General features: G+C 61.3%; 1 protein-coding gene across 1 annotated transcript; it reads left to right on the top strand.

The window, feature by feature from the left end:
- The first annotated feature begins 1,630 nt into the window (after positions 1-1,630).
- On the top strand, positions 1,631-13,604 carry CTSH (cathepsin H). Its single transcript, XM_054588868.1, has 12 exons — positions 1,631-1,794; positions 5,491-5,522; positions 6,089-6,194; positions 7,287-7,357; positions 7,885-7,989; positions 8,613-8,699; positions 8,929-8,984; positions 9,235-9,316; positions 9,705-9,773; positions 11,796-11,902; positions 12,548-12,673; positions 13,214-13,604. Exons 1-12 carry the CDS (start codon positions 1,704-1,706, stop codon positions 13,287-13,289), a joined length of 1,008 nt encoding a protein of 335 aa, XP_054444843.1. The 5' UTR covers positions 1,631-1,703; the 3' UTR covers positions 13,290-13,604.
- The last annotated feature ends 3,021 nt before the right edge of the window (positions 13,605-16,625 follow it).

The following is a 16,625-nucleotide window of genomic DNA, read 5'->3' as shown; positions in this document are numbered from 1 at the left end:
CAGGCACGCCCCAGGGCCCGCAGGCTGGGAAGGTGGACAGGCCTCAGGCTCACCTTCATCCACCTGCTCCTCAGGGCCGCGTGGAGACCCCCGGCCTCCCATGGCCAGGGGTTCAAACCCCAGGCCTCTCCCTTACTCACTGCGCGGCCTTAGACAAGTACTGAAGCGCCTCGGTTGCTTTACCCATATAACAGGGTACACAGTGAGAATTAAGAGTCTATTCACATAAGGTCCTGGGGGCTGCCTCTAAGAGACCCCTGAAGCAGGGGCGGTCTTCTGAGTGTGAGGGGAAGAACGGCTCTCCCTCCTCAGCCCCCCAGCCCCCACGGGCACCAGAGCCTGACAGCACGCCCGGCCTGCGGTCACCGGCGGCGCCCATCAACCTGGGCACCTCGGCGGGTGGATTAGCCTTCCAGGGCTGAGCAACAAAGCACTACCCACTCAGAGACTTAAAGCAACACAAACTTCTCATCTGAGGGTTGTGGAGGTCAGAAGCCCGCCCGGACTCGGCTGGCTCCTCGGCTCCGGGTCTCACCGTGGAGGCCGCGGGGCAGACCTGCTACCAAGCGTATTAAAATGGGCGTCCCTGCTGCTTGTCACCCCCAGAACCAATAAAGAGAGACCAGGATTGAATCTCTACGGGGCGTGTCCGTTCAGCCTTGATCTGAGAAGGCGGCGAGTTACGTGGTTTCAAATCCGTCTCTGGAATAAAGGTTAATCTGGAGATTTTCCTACTGTTTCTTTATCTGCCTCATGGACCACCCCCACCCATCATCGCAGAGGGGAGCGCTGCGTACAGGGAGGGGGCTTGGGGGGCGGTGCCCGACCGGAGGGCCGGCGTGCAGTGTCCCGGGCGCGCTGCCCCGCTGGACGCAGAGGCGGGGGCACGAAGGTCGCCTGCTGGTGCACCTGCTGGTGCACCTGCTGGAGGCCCATGCGTCCCAGCTCCTGGAACACCCGCCTCCCGCGTGCAAGCATCACTTACGCCCCCCAGCTGTGGCCACAGCTGAAATCTTCAGGGCTCGAGGCTCCCTAGCAATAGTCCTCCTTTCTTCAGATCGCAAAACAGAGAAAATGACCCCGCAGCTGCTAATAGGGCTTCCTCAGCATTGGGACTAAAATGCCTGGTTTTTGGGGGGGGCAGGGAGGGGAAGCTCATAAAGACAGCCGTCTACCCCACCCCAGGGACACCCTCTGCCCTGCCATGCGGCTCGTGAGTACCCGAGGAGGGGGCTCTGGGGGTGGGCGACAGGCGGCGCGACGAGAGGCCAGCTGTCACTCCCCGCCCCCACAGTCAAGCCAGTCCGGGCAAGTGTAGGACCCGCAGACGGGCGGTTCTGCTCGCCCTCCTTGCAGAGAAAGGCCGGGACGAGGCCTGGGGGGCGGCGGGCTTTGAAGGGGCGCGGAAGGAGGTGGCAGAGACCTGGAGGATGGAGAGTCGCCCCGAGTGCCCCGCGGAGCTCCGCCCATCCGCCCCCGCCCCCGGGCCCGCCCCCGCCCACCGAGGCCCGGCCCCGCCCCGGTCCTGCTCCATTCAGGCCCCGCCCCCTGCGCCGTCCCTTTTCTGTCCAGGCCCCGCCCCCGAGCCGCCGCCCCGCCCCCGAGCCACCGCCCCGCCCCCGCCCCCGCCCCCCGCCCGGCACCGCGCTTTGCTCGCAGCCGCCAGGCGCTCCCAGAGCAGAGTCCCCGCCGACTTCGCCGCGATGTGGGCCGCGCTGCTACTGCTCTGCGCAGGGGCCTGGCAGCTGGGACCCCTGGCCCGCGGCGTAGCAGGCCTCTCCGTGGGTTCCCCAGGTACGTGGGGAGCAGGGCGGGGGGCCGGATCCGAGATCCAGACTCGGAAAACTTGGCAGGGGCGCACCGCGTCGGGAGGGACAGCAGCCCAGGGCTCTGGGGTCGGGACCGGAGGGAGCGCTGCGTACCGGGAGGGGGCTTGAAAGGCGGCGGTGCGCGACCGGAGGGCCGGTGTGCAGGGTCGCGGGCGCGCTGCCCCGCTGGATGCAGAGGCTGGGGTCCCAAAAGAGCCCGCGGCGGCTCTGCGTCCTCCACCCACCCGAGGACACGCAGCGCTTGGATCGGAGCCTGCGGGACGAGCGCGGGGCCTTCCCAGCCTCTCCTGGCAGCCGCCCCGGACCTGCAGACGGGGATCCCCGGTATGCGCCGAGTCCCCCAGAGAATGGGCGGGACAGCTGTCTGGAAGAGCGACTCTCCCGCCTCGAGCCGCGGCACCTCCAGCCCACAACACCCGAGGGTGTTTGTTCCGAGGGCTCGCTCCGATTGAGCCCCACGCCCTCCCTCCTTCCCAGCGGCTCTGACCTCACGGGACACCCCCGCCCCTCACCCGGGGGACAGAAAAAACAGCCTGGGGAACAGGACCAAGACCGCTGAGGCTAGATGTCGCCTCCTCAGAATCTTGCCTGATTCCAACCCCCACTTGTACAAGCGCTGCCCCGCCCTGGGCTGAGACCCACAGGGGAGGGTGGTGAGGCCTCCCAACTCCAGGGCAGGGCTGGGCAAGCTTTTCCCGGAAAAGGCCAGAGTAAACGCTCGGGCTTTGTTGGCCACATGGTCTCTGGGGCAACCACTTAACTCTGCCCAGGTACCGGGAGAGCAGCCATAGTCGGTAGGCAAAGGACGAGCGTGGTGATGTCCCCTGAAACCACGATTTGTGGGCACCGACACTGGCATTCACGTGACTTTCAGGCACTACACTTGGTAGTGTTTTCCCAGAAGTTCAAAACGAGGGAAGCCATTCTTAGCTCGTGGACCATACGAAAACAGCCAGCAGGCCAGTGTGCTGCCCTGGTTCTAGGTTCTCCCCACGCGGCCGCCCAGGCGGGGCTCACAGGACGTGTGGGGACTTCCTCCTGAGATCACAGTGGGTTGAAGTGGACCTGGCCGAGGCCGGGGGGCCCACCTGGGGGTCGTCTCTAGCTTCTCCTTCCACTGACCCCCAGTAGCCCAGTGTTTTCACACCTTCCTGTTGCTGGTGACACCTCCCAGAGGCAACCAGTCACCAGTCGGTTGTCCCGAGTTCCATCTGCTTCAAACCCTGGTCGCGAGCTCCCTTTGAGACCGGCTGCTGCCTCAGGGTCTGCAAACCTCTGAGCTAACCCCTCTCATGGCCCCCGACAGGGCCCGGGACTGGGGTACGGGCATGTTCCCCGAGGCTTCTGGAACAGGTCTGTGGCCCACAGAGAGGTCTCAGTCCTGTACAGCAGAGATCTTCAAACTGGGGGGTAAAGACCCTCAGGAAATGCAAAGAAATCCCAGGGGACTTGAGCACAGACTGGGAATCAATTTCCAGACCCTTCCCTTCCATTCGTCCTTAGTCAGAACCCTGGAGGCAGCAGACAGACAGGCTCATGGGAACAGATCCTTCAAGGCCATGTCAGTTCTTCATGGAAATTGAAATTGAAAGAGGGAGGACCTCCCAGGGTGTCTGTCAGCTGATGGGCTCTTGGGAACCGTGTGCAGTGATCGGGGACCTTGTGATTCGGGCGTGGTGAGGAGGCCAGGAATTGAGTGGCACTGTTCTAAAACTGGCCTTCGGGCCCTGGCCGGGTGGCTGGGGTGGTCAGAGCATCGTCCCAGTACGCCCAGGGAGTGGGTTCCATCCCTGGTCAGAGCTCATACGAGAAGCAACCAAGGAATGCATAAATGAGACCACAAATCGATGTTCCTCTCACTTGCTCTCCTTTCCTTCCTCTCTCTAAAATCAATTTTTTTTTTTAAATTTAACAATGGACTTCGCAGTCCCAGAAGCAATAACCAATAGTATTTTATTGCTTTTTATTAAGTAAGCAATACGTTTATTTGAGCAGCATTTCTCTGTCCTTTCATCTATAAAAGAACAAACACCAGAAATCACGCAGACCCATTGTAAAAGTCAGTAATACCCATGAATATAAAAATCTGTGTGGGGGGATGGATGGTAAAGTCTCGTTTATCAAATTAAGAGATGCATTTTTAATGAAAGTTAACTTCCTGTTTAACAACTGCTTGTCATATTGGATAATATATGTTACATGTTTTAACCAATCGGTTATTAATAATAACCATGGTGATTACTCACTCCAGATGTGTATACTATTCAGAGAGGTGTGGGTAACAGGAAGTGAAAATCATTTATATATTTTGTTCTTGTGGCACGAAACGACTTCGGGGTGATCAAGTATGAACATGTACTCCCTAGGGATGAAATTCTGTGAGGTATGGGTGGAGGCAGAGGTTCAGGAGGGAAAAAAACTATGTAAAGCGCCTGACTCTTCGGGAAGACGCTGTTCACGGCACACAGCTCCTGTCCCCGGCCGAGGCCTGGCCCTGCGTGGAGCCGCCTGGGGCCAGCCCTAGTGTGTGGGCTCGTGACGTCGGGCGGGAAAGATTTCACAACAGAAATCCAGGCGACTTTGAGGGCGCATTTATTAAAGGTGGGGACAGTGAAACAAGGCAGGGCTTAGCATGGAAGCAGCAGGGTAGCCCAGGCTGGGCTGCCGTGGCTCATTGGGAAGCCAGAGAAGAGGGGGCCTTGGGGACGGGTTCGGGGCATTAGCCAGGACACGCTGTTGCTGACCATTGCCTTAGAGTTAGGGGACACAGGCCTGTGGGGGAAGAAGAAGGGAAAGGGTACGGTGCTCGTTGGGTCCTTTGTCGTGAGCGTTTATCTTTTCTCACACGTGGGCCGGCCTGGGTCTTAGGGGAGGTCTCAGGGGAGGTCCCAGCGGAATATGCCTCAGTTCTGTAGCTGCGCCCCGGCAGGGTCCTGGTCTCCTCTGATTGGTCAGCGACAGGACAGGGGGGCTCTAGTCCCTGCAGCTGGTCCTGGCATCACCCACCTGGTTACGCTGCTTGTCTGGACCTGGAGCCGAAGCACCACTGAGGCCTGAGTGTTACCGCCAGGGGAGAAGAGGTCGTTGTTCTCCCAGTCCTGCCGCCCGGGTGACCACCTGGCTGTCGCTGCTCGGCCGCTGTGGTCACCTCTCTGAGGTGACATAAACATGTGCGAGGGGGAGCAGAGCGGGGGTCCAAACAGCTGGCCAGGCTGTCGTTGTAAATACAGTGTTACTGGACCACAGTCACACCCCGTCGTTGCCCCCATACAAGACGGCGTGGCCGCGACAGAGGCCGCAGGGACCGCCAAGTCTAAGGTATTTATTTACTCTCTGTCCTTCTCATGGAAAAGCTGCTGACCGTCGGGGTACATGGGTTATTCCATTAGCTTCTTACTGATATATAGCATCATGCAGGAGAGCACACAGATCACGAAGCGTGCATTTCGATGGATTCCCACAACCCTAACAGTCGCGTGGGCAGCCACCCCGGGCCCCGCCGAGCCCCGCGGAGCCGCGGTCCCGACTGTCACACCGACGTCATGTGGGCACCAGAGCCCTCAGAGCATGCGCTGGACCCGGTTTCCTGAAATGCAAATCAGTTCTCAAGTGCCTCCCTGGGAGAGGTGCCCACGCCTGATTTCTTTCTTTCTTTCTGCAGAGACGTTTCGCTTTAAGTCATGGATGCTGCAGGTCAGTGCCCGACTTCCTCTTCTCCGAAGCTTCCTCCCTCCACGCTTCCTGGCCGCAGGCCGCACTGTGCCAGATCCGAGAGCACGAAGCGGGTCTTTCCACACCAGGGGAGTTTCTCAGACGCCGTCCAGGGCCCCCTGGTAGTGAGGCGGCCCTCACGCCTTGGGGTTCAGTCCATATTTTGTATTCAAATCACATCACGGGCCGGCTGTGAAGTCAGAGAACATGGGTGTATGTGTTTTTCAGAAAAATGGCGATTTTTGCCATAAACATGGCCCAGCACCAGCTGCGGTGTCCGGGGTGACCTGCACTCGGCGGGCGTCTTCACTGGCCTTCAGAGGCCGCTGGTGGACATTCAGGCGCTCCGTCCCCCCACGGGTCCCTGGACGCAGAGGGTTGGCTTTGTAGTTTCCTGTCACTCACAGCTGAGACCTGGGACAGGGTGACACCCACTGCCACAGATTCGGCCTGAGAATTGCTGGCAGCAGAAAAGGCTCTGTCGTCCTCGTAGAGAAGAGGACATGCGTCACGTTCCCAGGACTTAATGCTGCTGTGTTTTGTTTCAGCACCAAAAGACCTACAGCACAGGCGAGTACCAGCACCGGCTGCAGACCTTTGCCAGCAACCAAAGGAAGATAAAAGAGCACAATGCAAGGAACCACACGTTTAAAAGTACGTCGGGGACACCTTCGCTGCGGGCTTCTCAGTGCTTGGGAGGAGGGAGAATCTCGTTGCTGCAAAGAAATCACATAGGGACACCCGAAGGGCCCCGGGGAGAAGGGTGGAGCGGGCGGCCCAGAGTCTGAGGCTGCACCTGGCTGGCTCAGGCCCCGCTCTGCCTGCATTTACCCCCCATGAAATCCAAAGGGCTGCAGATTTGGGACCGTGCTGGCGAGCCGCCCGCTCCTGCCGCCCAGAGGCAGAGCCCTAGCAGGCCCAGGTACAGCCTCCGGGGACATCCCTCCCTGGCAGCGTCACTACAAACACAGGCACACAGAGTGTCCACTGGAGACGCTGCACGCTGGCAGGGTCAGCTACGCCGCTGACATGGGGGACAGGCCCGTGCCGGAGGGCGGCCTGGGTGGGACCCCGCTTCTGCTCAACACTGGCCGTGCGACCTGGGTGGGGTCAAGTTCTCTGAAAAGTTACTCGGCTATAAAGCAGAGACAATGCTGACGCTGAATGAGGTGACAAGGGGGCAGGCGCCCGGTGCCGGGACAGTGCTTCCCTCCGAAAGGCTCCCCCGCGGGGCGTCTGAGACAGTGACTGCCCCACCGCCGGCCCCGGGCCCCAGGCGTGGGGGAGGCAGCCCGCATGTACGAGGTCCGTCCGGAAAATACAGCTAGCCAGGCTCTCCGCAGCCGGAGAAGGCGCAGCAAAGCTGCGGCAAGGTCAAGACCACGTTAGCTGTGGTTTTGGATTGGGAGGGTGTCGTACACCACAAGCACGCCCCTCCAGGCCAAACAATTGATGAGGACTATCGTTTTCCACAAATGTCTCTTTTTCATAGCGCACGGCGGGCTACTCTCTGGATAGACGTCCCCTGCTCTGCCCATAAGCTCCCCCGGGGACTCTGAGTGCTTGCCAGGGCTGACCTTGGGGCACTGAATTACATGACATTTAACAATGCAAAGTGGCCGAGCTGTTGTGGCCTTAGGACACAAAAGAATGTGGGGTTTCATCCTTTTCTCTGTCTCTTTATCAGGGACTTACAGGGTTTCTTTTTTTTTCAGTTTGGTTTTTGTTTTTCCTTCTCTTTTTCAGTGGGAATAAACCCATTCTCAGACATGACGTTTGCTGAATTTAAGCGCAAGTATCTTTGGTCAGAGCCTCAGGTGGGTGTCACTTGGCCTTGGGAACAACCCCACGGTCCGCCCTGCTCCCAGAGACGGTCAGGCCAGACGCAGCCGCTGCTGGGGCCCCAGCCGCTTGGGGCGCCGAGAGGCCAGCGCCCCACACCCCACGCACGCAACCTCACCAGTGCGCACCCTGAACGCAGGGTTGCCAGGCAACCCAGAGATGCCCAGTTAGAATCAAATTTCAGGTCAACAACAGAAATATTTTAGCATAAACATACCCTGACCTTGCTTGGGACAGACTTAGGTTCCACGACAGTCACTCACCATGCACCTGAAACCCAGACTGAGCTGGAGACCCGTACCTGTCCTTACGACACCTGGGCGGCCCGGGCTCTCCGAGGGCGCGGGTGGCAGTCGGGGCCCGTACACGAGGGGCAGGATGGTTTGACAGCGGCCTCCTTTCTCATCCTCTCTTGTGATTCCATTTTAATTACACATACTTCTGTAAAAAAAAAAAAATGGTTTCTTTTCCACCAAAAAAAAAATTCTCTGTGTTGCTCCAGAACTGCTCAGCCACCAAAGGTAACTACTTTAGGGGCAACGGTCCGTACCCCTCCTCCGTGGACTGGCGGAAAAAAGGGCGCTTCGTCTCGCCAGTGAAAAGCCAGGTACGCCTGACAGCCCCCTCCTTTCCCCCCAGAAATACCCACGTGGGGGGGAATCTCAGGAGGCACGACCGAAGGGAACGTGGGAGACCGAACCCCGGCGGAGGGAAGGGAGCGACGAGGGAGGCCGTGGGGGAACCGCGGGGCAGGCACGGCCTTATCGCCCTTCTAACGGCCCCGTGAGGCAAGCTCTGTCCTTCCATCCGGCACATGATGAAATAGGGGACGCGGCTGCCTGGGGCGTACAGCTGGGGGTGCCCGGCCTGTCACGGGGGGCAGGCGCCGGGAGCGAGGGGGCTGGGCAGCAGCAGAAGCTGCTGGAATGGACGATGGGGCAGGACAGGCAGAGCCGGTGTCGGGGTGTCCGGCGGGGACACCGGGGCCTGGGAGGAGGTCAGCCTGAGGGAGGGTTGAGGGAGTTGTTAAAGTTAGAAGTTAGGATGGTGGGTGGAGGTGGAAAGATACAAGAGAAGGTTCTAGAAACAGGACTTTGGTGACGCCTTCTGCTGGGAAATGGTGGGAAGGAGTCGGCACAGGATTGAGAAGCAGGCGAGCCGGAGGCCACGGGAAGGGGCCGCACTGAGTGTCCAGCCCGGTGGCCCAGTGACGCCCGCCCACCCCTCCAGGGCGGCTGTGGCAGTTGCTGGACCTTCTCCACCACGGGGGCCCTGGAGTCTGCAATCGCCATCAAGACGGGGAAGATGCTCTCTTTGGTAAGCAGTTGGCCACAAGGCGGGGGCCACTTCCTGCAGGCCGGCGCTTCGCCCAGAGGGCCGGCGGGGAGCAGGGCCTGGCCTTCAGGCCGCGCTGGGGCGGTAGCTGCCGATGCCCAGGCTGAGAGGGAAGGACAACTGCGGCTGGGGCGGGGCGGGGCGGGGGCGATGGATGCGGGCAGCCCCGGGGACCAGCGGTCAGCTCACGAGTGTGCGTTCGCGCCCGCAGTCGGAACAGCAGCTGGTGGACTGCGCCCAGAACTTCAACAACCACGGCTGCGAAGGGTACGCCCCCGACGAGAGGGCCCTGCGATCGCTCACGGGGGACCCGGGGTGCCGGGCGCTGCCCCAGACACGGCCCCGCCCACCGCCGCGGCTGGGAGCAAAGGCGTCCCCAGTGCCACGGAGGGAGGGTCACCTCGCAAGCGCGAGCTCCCTCAGGCGGAGCGGGGCCCCGGGACACGGCCCAGCCCTGGCGCGGTGGACGCCCGCGAGCGCCGGCTGCGGGGCCCAGCTGCACCTCTGCTCCCTGCAGGGGCCTCCCCAGCCAGGCCTTCGAGTACATCCGCTACAACAAGGGCATCATGGGCGAGGACACCTACCCCTATGAGGGCAAGGTAGGCCCCTTCGCGCCCCTGCCCCGCCTCGGAGCGCCCCCTTCCCCGCTCCCGCGGCCGCAGGACTGCGCCTCCCGACTCAGCGCCCTCTGCCTCCCCGGCCCGCGCCGCCCCTGCCCCTCACCTCACCCCGCCACCCTGCGGCCCGTCAGGCCAAGGCTGTGCACACAGCCTCACGCCCAGGACACGCTCCTGGGCCCCCACCCGCGGCGCCCAAGGCCTGCCGACTGCCATCACCGCACCCCGCGGCCGCTGTTGAGATAGAGGCGCATCTCCTGCTCCCTGAAGTGACCCCGGCGCCCAGCACACGTGGCTTCTGCCTCGTAAATGGTGTCAGGCTGTGCGGGCCGCCCTCACCTGCTTGCCCCGCTCTTTGCCGCCCTAACAGGATGGCCACTGCAAGTTCCAGCCTGAGAAGGCCATCGCCTTTGTCAAGGACGTGGCCAACATCACCCTGGTGAGTGCCGGCCCCTCCCCGACGCGGCGGCCACGGCTGCCGCTGCGCGCTGCCCTTCCAGGGCCGTGGACCGGGGTCTGCGCAAGGCCGCACACTCCGTTTCCTCTTTCTTGGCTGTGAATCGGCGGTCGCGGTCCTGGAAAGCGGGGCACGAGCGCGTGTGGCGTCAGTGGGCGTGTCTGCGAGCGCGAGCGCGCAAGCCCCGGATGAGCCCCCCCCCGCCCCCCCCCCGCCGCGCCCTGCCCCGGGCGAGGCTGTGGGAACCAGGCCTGACTGCAATGGCGCTCACGGCGCTGCGTTGCCAGTTGTGGACACGTCCCACGTGCGAGGCAGGGCCTCTGGCTGCCCTCCAGGCCCCGGGCAGGGCGAAGGAGGGTAAACCATCACCGGCTCCGAGGTCAGAAGGTCCCCAGTCGGGCCGAACCCCAAGTGGGCAGGGAAGCGCAGGCGTCCCGCTTCAACGCGAGAGCGTCCGGAGCGCGGCCGGCCCCCCTGACTCCCAGGCGTGTGAGGGCGCGCGGAAGGCGTGAGAGCCTCTCCTTGGGCTGTGCAGGGTGAGGGGTGCTCATGCGAGCGTGCGGCCGCGCACGCGCGAGCCCAGACGTGTACGTAGCTGGAGCACGTGCTGGCGCTGTGCCACACACTCAACACACGTGCCCTTGCTCGGACCACGCAGCCCAAGGACGTGTCACCAGTGCCTCCATCTCTCAGAGCAAGGAACGGCCCGGCGGCAGTGACCCACTTGCCCAAAGCCACAGAGGCCTTAGCGGAAGCTGCACTTGAGCTGATACCGTGTTCTCCCCGAAGCTACACCCCAGGACAAGGACGTTTGTGACAGCCATGAATTTATCTTAGAAAACAGCCGCCTCCTTAGGCACACCCACCAAGGCGGGGCGGGCTGCGTGCCGTGCCTGTTCCTTCGAAGGATTCCCTTTCGCCTGATCCCCAGGAGAGCCCTGTCAGCAGCCTGCAGGGCCCTGGGGAGCGGCCAGGCCGGGTGTCCAGCCCTCCCGGCAGGGCCGCGGGCGCCCGCGGAAATCCAGGCAGGAACCTGGGCGCGCCTACTGGGGGGGCCTCCATCGGCCCCGCCCTGTCTGGGCTCATGGGCCTTGTCTGGGCTTGGATGTTGGCTCTTTGCAGACGGGTCGCTGCCCAGTTCTGTCGGGAGGCAGGACGCAGGGCGGGCTGGCTGCCTGTCCCCTGCAGCACTCCCCTCCCTTCAGCGGAGCCCTGGCCTCAGCGCACCGAACCTCCACCCTCAAGTCCGCTCCAGAAGGTCCCCAGCCAAGGGAACGGCCCCTTATAGCTCATCTACGCCAGTGGGCTCTAGCTGGGGGGACGCTTTCAAAAATTCCTGGTGCCTGGGACCCACCCGAGAGAGGCCGATGTCGCCATCTAGGGTGCAGCCTGGCAATGGGACTTCTTAATACTCTCCGGGGGGGTCCCCAGTGCTGCGTTCACTCAGCCCCCGCCAGCCTGCTCCGGGCCGCACCTCTCGCTTCCACCAGAGGCAGGTCCTCTCTGCTCCTGGGTTCATAGCCCTCTGTCCTATCTGCCATGAAGGACCCTGAGCGTGGCTGTGGGGGAAGTGGGGAGAGACCCATCATCGCTGCCTCATGAGGGCCCAGGGAATGGTTACAAGTGACTGAGTGGGTCCCTATCCCAAAGGAGTAGGGTTCCCAAGGAACAGCGCAGGGAGGTGAGAGATGACCAGCCAGACAGTCAAGGGAGGGAGGCCACAGGGGGCCAGGTTTGGAAGGAGGGACTTGTAGGCAAAGTAGAAAACCCAGAGGGTCTTGGCCATTCAAGCATAAGATCGTGGGGGCCCCCACTGTGCCCCCAACACCTGTTCTGAGGGCGCTGCGTTTTGTGCTAAAACAGCCTTGTCTTCCTCCTGGGCATCCACTCTGCCCAGGACCTGTCCCCAGCTTGGGGGCAAAGGGCCACACTTTGAAGGTGGGTGGGGAGAGGACAGAGGTCACGTGTGTCTGTCCATCAGTCAGTCCTCCTGCCTGCCTGCAGAACGACGAGGCGGCCATGGTGGAGGCGGTGGCCCTGTACAACCCCGTGAGCTTCGCCTTCGAGGTGACGAGTGACTTCATGATGTACAAGAAGGGCATCTACTCCAGGTGAGGCCCGCCTCCACACCCTCCACCTGTGTGGCGCCTGCTGCATGCCCACCATGCCCTGCGCATCCGGTCCCCACGCAGATGGGCGGCCAGGCCCAGAGCCTGAGCTGTGTGCTCCTGCGACAAGAGCTGCCTCCAGTTAAGAAAACCCAGCTTGAAAAGTCGGATACTGTGAAACAGGAAGGCCGGGCTGCCGTTCTCAGACAGAGCCCCAAGCCGGGCCCCCACCCCCCCCACACACTGTCCCAGCCCCCCAGTGCACTGACGTAGCTGGCACCTGGCGCTGTGGCCCAGGCCCTGCACGGCACACGTCAGCTGAGTGAACACACCGCCCTGCAGTCTGTCCTCTGGATTCTCTTAGAATCTCCTCATGGAAACTAGTTTCCTTTGACATTGGAAAACCTGTTATTTGCCCTGAATACAGGTAACCTTAAAAATAAGTACCGGGGCAAGAAAGCCATTGCACGTGCGCCCTCACTGGGCTCCTCGCCGGGTGGAACCCCCGTTCCTTCACGTTCGCCTAGGAGTGAAGGGCTTAGCTCCCTTCTGGGACCCTGCCCGAAACACCCGGAGACGCTGGCTGCGACCAGCTCTTCCCGCCTGCCCCTCCCACACTGTCCGACCCCTTTGGTTTTTGTTTTCCAGCACTTCCTGTCATAACACTCCAGATAAAGTTAACCACGCAGTACTGGCTGTGGGGTACGGAGAACAAAACGGGACACCCTACTGGATCGTGAAGAACTCCTGGGGCCCCTCCTGGGGCATGAACGGGTAAGTGGCGCTCTGGCTGCCATGCAGGGCAAGGGCGGGGCTATGCAGGCCTGGCTTCCAAAAAACGAGCTGGTCGGTTGAGCCCTAGTGGGGAGCGGGAGGGACACGCGTGGCCATGCACCCCCCCCCCCCCCCCAGCAGCCCCCTCTCTTGCCCTGGGCCTCAGGTCTTAACTTGGTCAAAACAGAGTCTGTCTGGCTCCACCAGACCTGGGACCGCTGCACGGAGAGCAGACTAGGCCCACCCCTGGGAGGGTTTGTTCACGGCAAATCCACGAGACAAGTTTGTCCCTGAGGTTGACAGCCGCACCCCTTTCTCCGGGAAACCCAGCGATGATTAAGTAACTATGTGAGGACCCTTGGAATTCCGAGAAGTGAGAAATGGATCGAGTTCACAAAGTCAGGCCTGTGATTTCCTGGAGAGTGTTATGAATATAAGTTCAGGGGGCCCATCCCTGGAGTCAGATCCTGGTGAGCAGCCAGACACCGTGGAAAGGTCTGCGACCCGCCAGGCCTCAGCCTGCTCGCTCTCTCTGCCCAGGTACTTCCTCATTGAGCGTGGGAAGAACATGTGTGGGCTGGCCGCCTGCGCCTCCTACCCCATCCCGCTGGTGTGAGCCCGGATGCGGCAGTGACCCGCTGCTGGAAAGAGAGGAACGCTGGGCAGCCTGGGCCACCGGCGGAGGCCCTGCTCTGGAGGAAGCGGTGGGGGAGCCACCCGGGCCCGCCCTCGGCACCCTCACCCCAAGCAAGCAGGGCTCCAGCAAGCCGCAAGGCCACGTCTCCTGACCAAACCAGCCACGTGCCTTAGGCCGCGTTTCTGACTCACACTGATCAAGAAACTTCTGTCTCCAGAGGGGTGCACCTCACCTCCTGAGCGCGCCCTGATGACTTGTGTGTGGCCTTTATTCAATAAACTTTCGGTGAGCACCTCCCCAGGCCAGGCCTGTGCTGTGTGATGGGGACCCAAGGTGACCCAGACTGGGCCCGCCCTCAGAGCTTGGGCCTCCCAAGGCGGTGGTGGCTGGGGGCGGCCCAAGTGTCTGCTGGGAGGACAGATGGTGTGGGCGCTGGTGTCAGGTCTGCCAGGTGGGGGACCCAGGCGAACGAGCGTTTTTTGATGGGATAATGGGGCATGGCCAGGGCCCCGGGCTCAGGTGAGTCCCACACGGCCCCCTTCCCTCACACGCGCGGCCTCAGCAGCAGGCCCGGCCCGGGTCACTCGCAGACGCGGCGCCTGTGTCCCCACGCCCCGTTCTGGGGAGCAGGAACCACATCCGGGCTCAGCGGCCCCGTCCCCCACAGGCTGTGCTTCGAAGCCTCACCTCTACTTTTGCTCTCATTTCTTCTTCCTCATCTTCAATTCCTGTTTTTCCATTAGTCTGAATGTTTTAGATGTCGAAATACAAACAGGCAGCACACAGAAAAATTTTTCACGTTCGGCAGCCTGGCAGGGCACCCCCGGTCCCCCGCCCCGGCCCCGCCTGCGAGTCGGGCTTCTCGGCTGGAGCCGGGGCACGGCGGCCTCCCTCCCCGCGCCCCACAGCCACGGCTGTCCCTCCGCAATGTGCCCTGAGAAAAGGCCCCTCGTGGTCCCAGTCCTCACCTCTGCGCTCCTCACAGGCTACGGCTGGTGTGAGACCGGCCTCGTCCGTTTCCTTTGCTCCCAGCCAGTACCTCAGCTATCGTTCGCTCCTTTGGCCTGTGTCTGCCCTCAGTGGCCCTACCTGTTTTTGTCATTTCTGCGGTTTTCTAGTAAACGCTCCTTAAGGGTGTGTAAGCACCAAGAGGGGCCCCGACAGGGTCCCCGCTCCTCGGTCTCCAGTCCCCGCCGGGCAGCGCAGCCCAGCAGCTCTGCGAGCGCCGCATCCGAGGAAGCCGGTGGGTCCCTCCGGGGGGCGTTTCTTCCTGAGAACCCGTGGACCCCCAGCCAGGCGGCGAGCGCGGCGCCCTCCGTGTGCGAGGCCACGCCCCCTCGATCGGGAGGGGCCGGTCCTGAGCCGGAGTGTCCTGGCGACCCCAGAGCTGGCGGCCCCAGAGCGGGCCTTTCAGGCCGAGCTCAGGCCACGCCTCCTGACGAGCAGCGCAGGCCCTTCGGAGCGAGGCCCGCTGGCACCGCCCCTGGGTCTCCGACCGCTCACTCCTCCGCCCAGGCCGCTCACTCCTCCGCCCAGGCCGCTCACTCCTCCGCCCTGGGGCCGACAGAGCGGGTCAGAAGCCACGGGTACTGGGCACCAAGACGGCAACTAAACATTCCCGCGCCCGCGGGTGGTGCTGCGGGCAAAGGGATTACAGAGGCGGCAAACCCTATCCAGACAGCTAGAGGCGTACCTGTTCCTACACCGCTACCAAGCAGGTCTCCGGGTCCTTTGACGAAAACCCGGACAAAGCCCCTGAAGTATGTTATCTTTAACATACTGCGACGCTGTTGTCCACTAGCTTTTTCCATTCAACATGTGGAAGCCTAGAGGCAAACAAAAATCAACCACCAGCCCACTCGACGGCAGCAGGACGACCGGAGCAGCTGCGTCACACGAGAGTATGGACCGTAACCAGCCCTGGCTGGTGCGGCTCAGTGGACCGAGCGCCGGCCTGCGAACCTCAGGGCCTCTGGTTCGATTCCCAGTCAGGGCACAGGCCTGGGTTGCGGGCCGGGTCCCCAGAACAGGGCGCACGAGCGGCGACCGCACACTGATGTTTCTCTCCCTCTCTCCTTCTTTTCTCGTCTCTAAAAATAAAATTAAAAAAAAAGTTTGGACCTTAATCTAACCTGACTTCACGCCCATCATTCACACACTATGAAACAGAACCAACTGTTTTAAGGAGGAAAGCGCCACGATTGTTTTAAACCGATTTGTTTTAAACAAACAGCGGCAGCAGTAGGAGAACAAATGAACGAACGGAGGATGGCAGGAAAACGTACAGACTAGAACGCTATTAAAATGCACTCTCCGTGCCAGACACAAAGAAAAGACGGAAAACACAAGAATTAATAAGACTCGGTGACAGAGAATGGATGGCTGTCCATCCCGCTGAAGGGGAAGCTGGGGGTCAGGGGAGCAGTCTGACTTCCCGTTCGTGACAGACACTGCAGCACAGGCCCGCTGTTAGTGACAAGTGACAAGTGCCTATGAGACTGGTAGCAGTCACAGGGCTGCACAGACACGCTCGGCAAAGCCAAAAGGAAGGAAAGGGATAAACAAGACCAAAGTGCCTCAATTTTGAGAAAATGGTTTCCAAACCTGGAAAAATCTGACTAAACAGGACAAAAATTTTTTACAGTGCCTAATATGTAAACAAGGCACCAGTAGAGTGATACCCACAAACATGACAGATGCATCAGAGGTCAAGGTCTATTCTACCTCACCCCTAGCAACAGCCTCAGAGCCCACCTTCAGAAGCCTGTCCCCCTTCACAGGGACATCGAGCGCCACTGAGACAGCACTAAGCCTTCAGAGTGTGCCATTCTGCCAACAATGATTTGAAAAGTTAACTTCAAAAAAACCGTGTATTAACATAAATACCAAATCATCATGCTGTATGCCTAAAACTAACGCAATGGGTATCAACTATACTGTGTGGGACAGAAGGAGGTTTACAGTGGCAGTGACAGTTTGTTCTCGTATCTTTACTTATTAATTACTGCTTCATTTTCCCTAGGGACAACTGCAGACCTATCACCACCGCCCCACCCTGTGTGTCAGTGAAACCACAGAACAACGCACCGCCGATGAACAGCCCTGTGCTCTCCCCGCGGCCCCATCAGCGGCAATCCCCGGGCCGGTCCTTCGGGGCCACGCCTGTGACTTGGAGGAGCCGCCTGCTCACGGACCGGAACTGGATGAGACTGACACTCCCGCGTCGCGGCACGGGAGGCAGCGAACGCGAAAAACGCCTCGATCACGGCCGGGGCTCCAGCGGCACGGGCTGGTTCCACTCACACTGGATGCTGG

Source organism: Pteronotus mesoamericanus, unplaced genomic scaffold (genome assembly GCF_021234165.1).
Source record: "Pteronotus mesoamericanus isolate MK-2021 breed Mesoamerican mustached bat unplaced genomic scaffold, CSHL_Meso_final contig_1242, whole genome shotgun sequence".
NCBI lineage: Eukaryota > Metazoa > Chordata > Mammalia > Chiroptera > Mormoopidae > Pteronotus > Pteronotus mesoamericanus.
This window is presented reverse-complemented; position numbering and strand designations above follow the sequence as displayed.